The 14,319-nt window shown below is 40.6% G+C and overlaps 1 protein-coding gene across 1 annotated transcript in view; it reads left to right on the top strand.

The window, feature by feature from the left end:
• ITGA8 (integrin subunit alpha 8) overlaps positions 1-14,319 on the top strand; it is a 202,716-nt gene that overhangs the window by 136,357 nt on the left and 52,040 nt on the right. Inside the window, exons 24-25 of the mRNA XM_020987504.2 lie at positions 5,791-5,896; positions 8,917-9,075. Of these exons, the coding sequence (XP_020843163.1) occupies positions 5,791-5,896; positions 8,917-9,075 (265 nt within the window). The remainder of the gene's footprint in view (positions 1-5,790; positions 5,897-8,916; positions 9,076-14,319) is intronic.

The following is a 14,319-nucleotide window of genomic DNA, read 5'->3' as shown; positions in this document are numbered from 1 at the left end:
GGGCCCATTAGAATTATTGGAAGTGAATCTGGTCCATATAATCATTTATGTGCCTCCTTCTTAAAATGGTCAGTTGATGTGGGATAATCTTTGGAAAACCACACCTCGCCCCCTCAGCAACTTCCTCTAATCTAGGAAAAGGAAGCATTCTTTGTTCAACAGAGAAGCCAACTCAACAAACACGTATTAAATACTTGCTATAATCAAGATATATAATCAAGATGTGACCCAGACCCTGCTCCTAGATAGCTTTGATTTAATGGAGAGGGAGAGAGAGAGAGAAGGAGGGAGACAGAGAGACAGAATGAGAGAGAGAGAGAGAGAGAGAGAGAGAGAGAGAGAGAGAGAGAGAGAGAGAGAGAGAGAGAGAGAGAAGAGAAGTGTACCTTGGAAGAGGTTTAAAGGGTAGGAGGAGCATGAAGAACCAATAAAGGAGGCTAGGAAGGGGCAATTAGAGAGATAGGAATGAGAACTATAATAATGTAACCTCATGGAACCAAAGGAGGAGAGGGAGGGTGGGACTATCAGTTCCAAAACGCTTCAGAGAGGTCAAGGAAAATAAAGATGGAGGTGGGGGGAAAGTGTTTTTATTTAGTGATAAGGTGGTCATTAGTAATGCTGGATATAGTTCATTGAGTAGAGTGGTGAGAACAGAGAACAGATTATAAGAGGTTTAGGAGTGAAACTCTAATTGCTGATAAGCAAAGAAAACAAAGGCATACTGATCCATCTAGGTAATTGGGCAATAAATGGGAGGAGAGACAAAGGGTACCTGAGAAGAGACTGAGAATAGGGATGATTGATGGAGCAGGTTCACAAAGATAAGAGGAGAGGTTGAGATTGAAAGTACAGGTGGAGAGGTTGACGTCTCCCAAAAGAAGGGTCCTATGTTCCTCTGAAACTGTAAGTAGGAAGGGAGAGACGAACATTCAAAGGCACAGACAGAAACTTCACTTGTTTCGTGAGAGAGGTGGATATAACTAGGAACTTGAGTAGAGAAAGGCGAATTTAGAATAGCTATTATGGACAATGTGATAGAGTGAGACATTTATAGAGATAAGAGATCACCATATAGCAGTGAAAACCTACTTAAGGGTAGATGGTAGTAGACATTTATAGTGAGCCCCATCATTTGTGCGCACAGGTCCGGATTTACTCCTTCCAATGCAAGTTTGTCAGAGACTCTGTAATAAAAATTGGCATTAGCATCTGGCTTAAACTTTCTGCTGCCAATCTGGCCATATCACATAGGTGCTAGTGGTGAGGCCATTAAAATCCCCGCAGTGGCAGTGGTCCATGATCTCAAGGACTTTGCCTCTTCCTAAAAGAACAGGTTATCATCACTTTTCTGAACCTCAGCTTCTCTTTCAGGCTAAAGTAAACCATTTCTAAAGACCTTTCTTGTCCTAAAATTCAAAGGTCTTCTATAAAGTTCTTAGACATGTAATCTAAATGTTTTGTAACATCACTGCAATGAGGAAAGGGACCGTTTCTGAATGGTCCTTCTTTATTTTGATGGGTTCATAAGCTTAAAATATCAAATGACTTCAGATGTGACCTATTTCAATCCCTTCAGTTTATAGATAAGGAATCTCAGGCAAAGAGTAGTAAGGTGACTTACCTGAAATCATGCAGGTAGAAAGTAGGAAAGCCAGGATTTGAACTCACATCTTTTGACTCAACATCTAGCACCTGAAATGGAAACTGTATATTATTGGCAGAGATAAAGCTATACCCTGAAATAGTTCTCACTTAGCATTTGCACATTGCCTTTTTGTGAAAATTTCTTTGTAACTTAACATCTCTGTGGGATGTTAGGAAAAAACTATATGTGACCCCACACCTCAAGAAAACAACTTTGCTTAATTACTTTCAACTAAAAGAATTTGAGATCCTCCCCCCACAATCTCTGTGATATATAACATAGAAAACTTGATAGGTATTTTAATTGTAATTTTGCAGGAAAGGAAATGATGCTATGAGAGCACAGCATCACAGATTTAGAGCTGGAAGGAACATTATAGGACATTAAGTCCAATTTCCCCATTTTGTAGATGAGGAAACTGAGGTGCAGAGTGATTAAATGACTTGCCCAGTGTTACCCAGCCAGTAAGTATTGTAGATAGGATTCTAGGTCTTTCTGACTCCAAGTCTGCAACCCTCTCAACTACACCATGAGGCTTTTATTAAGTGGTTTGCCTGAGGGGCGGAATTCAGTTTAAAATACTTTTTGTTCTTTCTTTGGACATGGATTATCCAGAAGAGAGAATAAGATTTGAACTTTTGGGGGGGGCTGAGTTGATTACTATCTCCTCTTAAGAGGCTGAAGTGATTGCTGGCCAAAAGAGATCATTTCCATTGAAACTGCATCTAGCTGAAGATCTGTGAATTCTTCCTTTCATAGTTTGTTTAACACCAGCACTGCTTGCTGGAAGAAAAAGCACCAGTTTATTGATGATGTCTTCTGTTGAGGCTTCAATTTGCCATGGGCTCTGACGAAAACAACCATCCTTCACTTGTCCTGAGTAACCAATACTTCCACATCTAATCAGTGATAAACAGCTGATGATATGAAGTAATAGAACTACCTTCCATTCCCATTCACTCCATGCTCACACTCCATGTTGTGGGTAAATATATGACATATGAAAATACCACAGTACCAAACCACCACCCAGCTTATGTTCTTAGATAGCGTTGATTCCTGTCTCATTCTTCCAAACTGTTTGCAAGACACTTTTGGAATATTCAACCAGGTTTTATCCAGAGCTTCCTCACTCTGGCTCTGGCCCTGGCGCAGGTCTTGTGACATGAAGTGAGATATGGCAGGAAGAGCCACTGAAAATTCAGGAATGGAAAGTTGAGAAGGGGCCACTTCTCTGGTCTTGCCCCACCTTTCTGTCTTCACCTCAGGACACATGCACCTTTCAAATTACCTGGATGTCGTTCCCTACTCAGCATTAGCTAAACTTCTGCTAGTGAAGCCCTTTTCCAGCGTCACATTCTAGTGTAAAAGTGACCTTAATTTCTCAAGGGCGACACCAGCAGAATGCAAGCTCTAACAGGCCATGGAAATGCTTCTGAAGTGGACTCAAAAACAGGCTTTATGGTCTTTCATTGGAGAACCAGCCTAGCTAACTTATGAGAACTCCTACCACTATATGAGGACCATAGCAACTCATTAAACCATCTACTAATGTGTCAAGGGGTTATGATCCAGGTCATGGAGGAAAAATTGACCCAAACAGTCAAAATCTCAGATGCTGGAGATTTTGAAGCACGCATGCTTGAGATATTAAAAATTTGCAAACTTACACACACACACACACACACACACACACACACACAAATATGTATGTACATATACTATATTGCCATCTTAAATACACCCACATATATTGGTGTGTGTGTATTTAGGAGAGGGATAGGGACTCATGATTTGTTGATAATGAGTGCTGAATAAACTCTAACAATGTAGAGTGGAACCTCTTCAACTTATAGCCTTAGAGACTGGCCAGAACATTAAGATGTTAAGAGCCTCCTAGGGTTATATGGCCTCTAGGTGTAAAAGGTGGGCCTTGAACCTAGTTCTTCCTGGCTTTGAGGCCAACTTTCTGTCCACCATGCTATTTTATTGTTAACTGTTGAGTCATTTCATTCGTGTCCAACTCTTTGTGACTCCAATTGGGGTTTTCTTAGCAAAGATACTGGAGTAGTTTACCATATTCTTCTCCAGCTCGTTTTATACATGAAGAAGCTGAGGCAAACAGGATTAAGTGACTTGCCTAGGGTCACACAGCTAGGAGGTATCTGAGGCCAGATTTGAATTCAGGAAGATGAAGTCTTCTGATTCCAGGCCTGTCACTCTGTCCTGTGTACCGCCTAATATATATATATATATATATATATTTAGCTATATATCATTTGGGCCTCAGACTTCATGAATGTGGGAACTCCTGGTATGGAAACTCCTTCTACTTATGCAGATTATGAACTCATCTGTTAAGTTATAGTTCTAAAGAGCTGTCTAGAGTACTGGACAGCTGGGTGGTGCAGTGGATAGAGCACCAGGCCTGAAATCAGGAGGACCTAAGCTTAAATCTGATCTTAGATACTTACTAGCTGTGTGATCTTGGGCAAGCCACTTAACACTTTTTGCCTCAGTTTCCTCATCTGTAAAATGAGCTGGACAAGGAAATGGCAGACCACTCCAGTATCTTTGCCAAGAAAACCCCAAATGGGGTCACAAACAGTGGAACAGGAATGAATCTACTGAACGACAATAAAATAGCACCAGGGTTGTTGTGAGGATCAAATGAGGTAATATTTGTAAAGCACTCAGCAAAGTGCCTGGCACGTGGTAGGCACTTAATTAATGCTTCTTTTCTTCCTTCCATTCTTCCCAACTCCAGTTGTATGTTTGAAACTTGGGAATTATGCTTAACTTTTCCCTCTCTCTCATATCCAGTCCATTATGAAATCCTGTTTCTTCTACTTTCACCATCTCACAGCCACATGTCCTCTTTGTCCCCACTGCCACCACTAGTGTCCACCCAGCTGGGCGATGGTCTCTTCTCAAGTCTGCTGGTCCTCCATGTTCTCCATCTTTCACCCAGCTGCCCAACTAATTTATCTTCCTTCTATGGCGAGCTGTTTGTAGTCTTCTACACTCAAAACCTTTCAGTGGCCACCGTTGCCTATGAAGTTTAGACTCCTTATCATATCATTCAAGGCTTTCTCCAAATTAGTGCCACCTTTGTTCAACTGATCCCCTCTATCTTGCAGGAAAATTGGGCTGCTTTGCTCTCACTGGTCCCTGTGCCTAGAATGTCTCCTCCCCCCTCCCCCCGGCCTCCATTGGTTAGGTTCCTACTCATCTTTTCAAATGTTAACTAACCTGTCCAGGAAGCCTTCCCAAACCCCTCTATTTAGTAAAGACTTTTCCTTTCTTTGACTCCACTTAACACTTTGTTGTTGTCTTTCAATCCTGTCCTACTCTTCATGACCCCATTTGGGGTTGTCTTGGCTGAGATACTGGAGGGGTTTGCCATTTCTTCTCCAGCCCATTTTACAGATGAGGAACCGAGTCAAACAGGGTTTATTGGCTTGGCCAAAGTCACTCAGCTAGTAAGTGAGGTGGAATTTGAGCTCAGGAGTCTTCGTAACTTTATGCCCAGTACTCTATCCACTGTGACATCTAGATGCCATAACACTTTGTTTATATCTCTGTTAATCATATGTATGACCTACAAGAATGAACTGGTCAGGCTTCCAGACCCTATTTTCTTGCTGCTTGTTATTTTATAACTATTTGTGTATAATATACCCTGTCCTATCCTCCTACGGGACTATAAGCACCATGAGGGCAGGGACTGTAGTTTTTCTAAATTTTTTTTTATCTGCCTCAGTTCTCGGTGTAGGTCACTGCACAGGTAGGTACTTAATACATTAGTCAATCAAGAGGCCTTTATTAAGTGCCTGCTGTGTACCAGATACTGTGCCAGGTGCTGGGGATATTAAGAAAGGCAAAAGATGGTCCCTGCCCTTGAGGAGCTCCCAACCCAACAGATTAGATGAATGGATGTATATTCCTTGTTCATATGACTGAGATATAATTTCCCTGAGGGAACTCAAGATATTACCAATTTTGGTATAGCTCGTAGCTTGACTCACTGCCCTGTATTTGTTAAGTTTTCAGTGAATGTTTGTTGAACAAATGGCCAGATGATGATGGTGATGGCAATAACAGTAATGATGATCATTCAGTCCTTTGCAATGCTTACCTTACAGAGTGTCCCATCCACCACAGATTGTTCTGCCCATTCATAACTGGGAACCTGAAGAGGAGCCCCACAAAGAGGAAGAAGTTGGACCTTTAGTACAACATATTTATGAGGTAACTTCAACATTCATTTCTCCCTGGTGATGTTGCCTTAAATTCTCTTGTTTAAAAAACACCGCCTCTGATGGAAGTTTAAAATGTCACCAGTCCAAATTGCGGGCTTTGTAAAATATTCTGTTGCTAGGTGGTACAGTGGATAGAGCACTGGGTTTGCAATTAAGAAGACTCCTCTTCCTGAGTTCAAATTTGGCCTTAGATCTTACTAGCTGCGTGACCCTGGCCAACTCATTTCACCCTGTTTGCCTCAGTTTCCTCATCTGTAAAATGAGCTAGAGAAGGAAATGGCAAACTACTCTGGGATCTTTGCCAAGAAAACCCAAATAGGGTCACCAAGAGTCTGACACGACTGAAAATGACTGAACGAAAAGTTCCTAGTGTGGTTTTATGTCCTACAGATTAAAATAGTCATAGATCAGACTTACCTGCTTGCCTGTAGTAAAGGCTGTCAACGCGGCAGGCAAACTTTTTTTATAGTCCTTCCTTTTTTTGTGTGGAGCCTGGGAAATATAATAAGATGACTAGGCTCTGGTCCATATTCCCTGGCACTGAGGCATTTTTTTCACATCTGTCCAATCCCTCACTCCTCAGTCCAGCTATGAGCAAACAAGTGTCCTCAAAATGTTTGCAAACTATTCATAATTGGATTAAAACCGTGTATCTATGAAGGTTGAATTTTCTGACAAGAACTTTAGAGAACCAAGTCCAATATAGTCATTTTAAAGGAAAGGAAATTGCACTGGTCCTCATCTCCTGTGCCTGGAATGCCCTCCCTCCTTACCTCTACCTCCTAACAGTCCCTCTTTACCTTCAAGACACAGCTAAAGGGCCACTTTCTCCAAAATCTTTGCTCATCTCTCCAGCTACGAGGGGCATCCTTCCCAAATTATCTTAGTGCCTGTGGTTGTTGTGAAGATCATAATTGTAAAGCACTTAACACAGTGCCTGGCATAGAGTAAGTGCTATGTAAATGTTAGTATTATCATTAGCTATTATAATCAAGTGGCAGTCTGCATTGATGGAAAGAGATCCCAAACTAGGAGTTCCCCATACTAAGGAAATCCTAGCTGTTTTACGTATTCAAGTAAAATCACACAGCACAGCTTGATAATGAGGCTGCCATCACAGTGGGGATTTGTGCTTCAGGTGAGGATAGAATAGACAGCTTCTGAAATCACATCTCTGAGATCTTGTAATTTTATTATCTATTCTTATGCCATTAAAAATAAAGAAAAAAATCTAATTTCAGATTCGAAGCTTTTTAATGTAGAAACACCTAAAATTAAATGATTTCTTTATTGAAACTGAGAATGCCAAAACTGAAACAAGATGATGGTTTCATTTATCAGTTTTTATTATGTTAAGCCATAACCCTGGAAAGGAGTAGCTATTGCCATTTATTGGAAGGTTTTGAGACTTTTCTTCTTGGAAAAGCTATTAAGAACTAAGGTTCTGGGGCAGCTAGGTGGCTCAGTGGATAGAGCACCAGCCCTGAAGTCAGAAGGACCTGAGTTCAAATCCAGCCTCAGAGGAAACACTTGCCACTTACTAGCTGTGTGACCCTGGGCAAGTCACTTAACCCCAATTGCCTTGCAAAAAAAAAAAAAGAACTAAGGTTCTGTGGTACCTTCACAATTAATTTCTCTTGGCCCTTTCCCCTAGAGCTTATAACCACTTATATTTTCCAATACTGCTGAATGAAGCCCTTATCTTCTACCTTTAAGAGGGCACTTGAAGGTAACATTGACCAGATTTAACAACGCATTGACTGTTTATGCCACTGAGAAAGAACAAATCCAGCTCTGCCCAGTGTCAGAGGGAAGAGTTCTGCATGTGCCAAACCACATGGTTTAAAATCATATGGTAGCTCTGTGACCCTGGGGAAGTCACTAAACCTCGATTCCCTGGCAAAAAAATTTTTTTAAAAATCATATGGCTCTGTCCAATCATGGATCAAAGGATCACCTAAAGCTCTTCTCCTGATAAAAGGCTATTTGGACCAAGGTACTGTGTGAGAAAAGCATTGTAAGATAAATTATGCAAATATCTCCACATTGTTTCAGCCTTGGGGAGTACCTGAGTTAGAGTCTGCCCCCATGTTCTACTGAAACCATCACAAGAATCCAGCTTCCAAACGACTTGACCAGTCTGGGTATAACAAGAATTACGTTGTTTGGACTACATCAAGATCATCGGATGTTCATTTAATTTCTCAGGATATATTTTTTAAAACACCATATCCATGAACATCGTGAAGTTTTGATCATGTGCATTCAATGGGTTCCTTAATAAGCAGAAAGCAGGAATGTATTTTGGAGTTGACCGGGGATGTTTAAGATCTATGGGGGGGGGGGAAGATGAAAGTTTCCTGTTAATGTTCAATGATTAAAAAAAAAAACTGAGTTCAAGTGTAGCAAACATTCTTTGTGAGCTTTTTTGCAGCCACTGAATGGAGAGGCTTCATATTTTCAAAATGCATATCTCTTTCTGAGACGGGGGTTTTTCCTAAAGATTTACTGATTAAAACAAAGGGAGCCCAGCTTTGGAACAAGCCCTTTAAGTGAACTGTAGTGAGGCCAGACTATCTTCAGCATTTGATAGATGACCATTCTTCCAGGGGGTGAAAGAGAGTATGTCACATATGGTTGCAATTCACAAGTCAGTAGGCAGGAAAGAGTAGACAGCTCTAACTAGGAAAAGCAACAACTGAGTTTAAAAATGATACACTTAATGTCCCAAGCCTATCTCTAAAATTAAAGTAATAAAAACAATCAAGGTAAACACCATAATTTTAGGACATGGCTAAGCCCTTGCGGACAGCATTGAGAAAATCCATGCATGGAGTTTCACTGATTTAAACAAGCTCTTATGATAGCCATCAGGTCGCACTATCTATGGTACTTGGCCCCGTCCAAACTGTTTACGTGATTTTTTTTCTGTAGTCATATTCCAGCTGATTTTAAAAGAATGATATATACATTAAATCATGGTAGTCACCGTCAGCATTCCTTTGGCAGCTGCACAACATCGGACCCAGTACTATCAGTGAAACGCTTCTGACTGTGGGATGGCCACATGCCGCAAAAGAGGAGTCTCTTCTATATATTTTCCATATTCAGACCCTTGGGCCATTGCAATGTCGAACAAACCCTGCTATCAACTCGCTCGGAATAAAGGTAGGAAACTATTCCTATATTGATGATGATTTCATTATGAGGAAGAGTAAATTCTGGCAAGAAGGTATAGCATAATGGTTAGATCTTAAAGATAAAAACATTTGGAATCAATTGTGGGAAGTCAAAAGCTTCTCCACAAAAGGACAGCTCCCAAGAACTTGCCTACTTAGGTTGTAGACTGGCTTTGATCTGTGTCAATGGAAGGACTTCCAGCTCACTGACTGACAGATCATCCTTCACCTTCATTTGTGTAAAAAGCCAAGGGATGAAAAGAAGCTGACTGGCTTCAATGATAACAGATTCATTGTTGTTACCAAAAAAATGACTAAATTCTTTAATAGTATCAGGCCAAAGCAAATGGGATTCTCTACCCTTTTCTCGTGCTTTGGGTAGAGTTTGGACATCTCATCCTCTTAGGTCCCTTCCACAACTTAAGATTCTATAATTTCTTATTCCCCTGATATCTTTTCTAGACTATTAAAATATATCACTTTTATCTGGCTGTATGTAATGCCGAGTTGTCTGTAAACGTGCAAGCCAAAATAAGACATATCCAAATCTGTCGTCGGGGGAATCAGCATGGAATGCTAGTTGTGAAATGCATTTGACAAGGTTCCTAGTTCATTACTTGGAGGGCGGAATGACGGGCCCTTCCCACTGGCTTCAAGTGCTACTGGTGACATTAGATAATCCCCCAAAAGGCTGTCTCCATGTCACACAAGCCAAAGGATTAGTGTTTTCACGTTTCCACTCCCTTGACAGCCTTAAGGAGAAGCCACAAGAGGGAGTGCTTGTAGTGAAAGGAACACCAGATTTGAACACAGAAAACACCTGAGTTTGAATCTTGCCTTATTAGCTGGCTCAGAGTCTCAGTTTCCTTAGGGATAATCCTACTGGTTGGACCAATATTACAGGGGTTGCTGGGTGGAAGACACTCTATGAGCCTTAAAGCACTATGGAAACTTGCATCTTTGTTGATGTGGTTGGAACTGACAGTTTTCTCCATCACAAACTTGATTCTGTCAAACTTCAGGGCTTGTCCTGGCTTCTCAAGGGAAAGGGAAAAATTCTGTGCAAATGCTTGAGAAGCTCATGCTTATCTGAGAGTCTTCCTAATTATGGATATTTCTTTAAAAAGAAAAAGGAACTTCCTGTTGGGAAAAAAGGATATGCCCCTAGTAACTAGGGGACACAGGGGCTCTGTTTGAGGGGAACACCAGGAAGGGCTCATAAAATACTGCCTCCCAGTCTGGGATCCAGGTTTGCCCCTTCTCAATGGATGGCACAATGTCATTACTCCTTACAAAAGAGGTTTTTATTTTTCCAGCTCAGCCTGGCTTGGTTTCTATTTTAAAAAGAACAGAAAGCAGGAAGGCGAAAAGAGGGGTTCAGTGTTAAAGGGCTAGATGGGCTATGGAGCTGCCTCTCTCTGGAGGAATGATAAAAAAGGAACATTTGTAGTCCACTTAATTATTAAAAGTTCTTCTTCCCTAGAAATGGAAAAAATAAAATCTCCATTTCATCTTCCTTGACCCTCCTCACTTTAACCTCTTCGGGGATAATGACTTACTGTAAAACAGCTCCTCTTCCAATGCCAGCTTGTTGTTCTGTCTTAAATGATTGGCCTCTTAAAGATGCCTCATTTCAGTTCTGGGTTTTCAGTCTACATGGTCGAGAGTCCATGAACATGAAGAAGGCAGCTTCTCACCCATACTTAGCTTCATTTTAAGCTTAAGGCTGACGCATTTGTATGTGTCACGTTAACTTGTTTAACACGTACCTTATTGGCCTTGACATGTGCACTTCATTGCTGTTTAATGATGCTTTATCATTGTTGGGACAGGGCCTGGAGCTAACCGGCTTATTATCAAGTCTGTTTATTTCATTTGGCATCATAAGTGATTACTCAGCCCCTGGCATCTTGGTGCCACTTTGGGACTAAGCCTGCATTGCCTGTCCTTTTCTTCAGATTCTGAAGGGCTGCAATTACCACCAGACTTCCTCCATATATATGCATTGGACATTAGACCCCAGAATAATCTCAGTATTTCTTGAGATATAGTTAACATTTTAATTCTTTTTCCACAAGTACTTATTAAGTCCTTGCACTTTGTGTGCCACTGGGAATGAAAGTGAAAAAGAAACAGTCCCTACCCTAAAGGAAATTAGTCAATTAGGGGAAGATAAAGCGTATGCCAGTGTTTATAGTATAGGTTAAACTGTGCTGAGTGTATAGGGAGATAAGATCACAGAATCACGGATAGACATAGAACAGAATTTCAGAGTCAGAAAGGAGCTAGCACCATTGCTTGTTCAACTTTCTGCTAGTACAACATCTAGTGGAGAAGAATCCTCTCTGCAACGTACAAAACCAGTGTCCATCCAGCTATCTCTTGATGGAGAACTCAGATTCGCCCATTCTTCTGCTGGCTATCTCCATCTGGAAAGGTATTTTCTTTTTGTTTTTCCTTATATCAAGCTGGAATATTCCTCTTCACAACTTCCCCATGTCCACTGGTCCTAGTTCTGCCCATTGGAGGCCAATCAGAACAAGTCTAACCCAGACAATCCTTCAAACACTTGAAGACACTTTTCATGGCTCCTCAAATCTTCTGCAAGCTGTGCATTCTCACTTCTTTTAATGCATCCTCATAGAGCGTGACCTAGATTTGGAGGATGAGTGAAGGCTTCATGGAGAAAATGGTTTTATAGTCAGAGGATATGGAGGGAGTGGATACCAGATACCGGGTAGCCCTGTACAAATACAGGAAGGCAAAATGGGGCAGAAGATGTTTGGGGAAGAGTTAGTAGTTAACCTGAAACACAGAATAAAGCAAGGGGATTAGGGTGAAATGAGTCTGAAAAGGTGGTAGAAAGGTAGGGAGCCAAGTGGGAAGTAGGGAGAGAGAGCTATGTATGTTAAATATCAGAATAAAGTGTGTTCATGTGATTTCTCAGACAGTGGGGAGCTACAGAAAATCTTGTAGCAAAGGAATGATGTGATCTGACAGGAGCACTAAAAATATCACTTGGCCGGGTAGGTTAGAGTGTAAAGGGGAGAAATCAGAGGCAAAGAGACTGTTTATGAGACTAATTATTGTTCACCCATTTTTCAGTCACGTCCAACTCTTCATGTTCCCATTTGGGGTTTGTTTGTTTTTTTGGCAAAGCTACTGGAGTGGTTTGCCTTTTTTTTTCTCCAGCTCATTTTATAGATGAAGAAACTGAAGCAGACAGGCTGAAGTGACTTGCTAGTTAGTGTCTGAGGCCAGATCTGAACTTACAAAGATGGTTCTTTCTGACTTTAGGCCCAGGATTCCATCCACTGCACCACCTAGGTGCCCTTAGGAGACTAATGCAATATTTTAAATAAGAAGTATTGAGGCTCTAAATTAGACTAGTAATAGTGGGAGCAGAAGGAAAAGAAATGAAAGCCATCATAGAGATAGAATGCACAGGAGTTGGTAACTAATTGGATAAGATATTAGGGATAGAGGTAAGAGCTGTTATCCTCTTTTTACAGATGAGGAAACTGAGGCTCCAAATGGATAAGTGACTTGCCCACAGTCTCTCACAATAGGAGAAATGAGTGAGTAGCACCTACCTTTCCAGCCTGAGTGAAATAGGGAGACCAATTCTTTTAAGAAAGAGAAAGGAGAAAGAAGATGAGGAGGAAGAAGAGGAGGAAGTGGAGGACGAGAGACTTCTCTTATTTGTACTTCAGTCTCTTTATTGATAGAATGGCAGAATAATTTCCCTTTATGTGAACTTTTCATTTTACAAAGAAATTTTCTTACAACAAACTCTGTGAAGTAGGCAGTACAAGTATTATCCCCATTTTACAGATGGAAAAATTGAGACTCAGAGAAGTTAAATGACTTGTACATAATTACATAGCTATTAAGTGTCTAGATATTCAACTAGAATTCAAACCCAGTCTCCTGACTTTGAAACCAACATTCTGTAAAGATATAGATTCACATGCTATAGATGGCTATTTTAAATAAATACCTCTTATCTAATTGACAGTAATAGAATGCCGATTAATGAGATCAAGTCTAGAATGTATTTGGTTTCAGGGCAGGGGAAGAAAGATAATATGTAATTGATTGGTGGGCATTTGGTAGAATGAGAAGAGGGTTGGCTTTGGAGTAAGAGGACCTTAACAAAGATCCGACACTTGACTCTGTTACCTTGGGCAAATCATCGAAGCAATGTAAGTCTGCTTCCTAATCTGTACGATGAGGATGCTAAACTAGATGACCTCCAGCTTCTGACTGTGCTTCTATGGATTGCATCATCTAGCATGTCCAGCTAAGAAAGTTTAAAACTGCACTAAGACTTAAGCTTTCATAGCTTAAAAGTATACTAAGACTTTTGGAATAATGAAATTATTATATGATTATTATACGATTATATTGTTATATTGTTCTATTATGTCACCAAATAATGAGAAGTAACAGGTTTCCTTAGAAAGCAAATTGAGATTTGGTGCAAGGAAGAACCAGCCACCAGTTAGAGCCAGATTAGCTGGAATGTGGTCTCTGGGAGGCAGCCCTGTTTGAAGGTCAGGTCTCCATAGACAGGGCAGGCTACCTTTTATTTGCACGGTATGGAGGGGACTCTTTGTATAGGTATGAGTTAAGCTAGGTGCCTTCCACACTGAGATTCTGTGACGTTGTCTGAAATAGCCACATGAGGCACATAGATAAAAATGCCACTTTCTTTCTTGAACATTTCAGTCCATCTGAATGAATTTGTCTTGCTTTTGTGGCAGCTGCATGGAGCACAAAGTCCATTGTGACAGGAATAGGAAATTCCATGTATGGTTGCCTTATGGAAAGATTTGCATTGATCTCCATAGTCTCACATAAATCCCAAAAGCCTTTTTCATCATCTAGAGCATAATTACTTCTAGTCAAAGCCATCCTGGAGTCAGAGATTTATAACTGAAAAGCTGATCCAGAGAGCAACTGGCCCAATCTCCTCGTTGTACATCTGGGGAAACTGAGATCCAGAGAAGAGAAATGATCATCCCAACATCATAAAGTAGTAGATAGTAGAGGCAGATTGTAATCTAAACCTTCTGACTCAAGATACAGTGTTATTTTTTCCACTACAGATTCTTTTTAGGAATTTTTACACTTTACTGAATTCTATAAAAAGAGAAAGAAGCTTAAATTGGACAGTCATCCTTTGCCCTAGAAAAATATAACACAAGTAAGTCATTTTTAGACATATGAT

This window comes from Phascolarctos cinereus, unplaced genomic scaffold (genome assembly GCF_003287225.1).
Source record: "Phascolarctos cinereus isolate Bilbo 61053 unplaced genomic scaffold, phaCin_HiC Scaffold_1;HRSCAF=81, whole genome shotgun sequence".
Taxonomy (NCBI): domain Eukaryota; kingdom Metazoa; phylum Chordata; class Mammalia; order Diprotodontia; family Phascolarctidae; genus Phascolarctos; species Phascolarctos cinereus.
The sequence above is the reverse complement of the archived record's forward strand: the minus strand, read 5'-3'. Positions and strand labels throughout refer to the sequence as shown.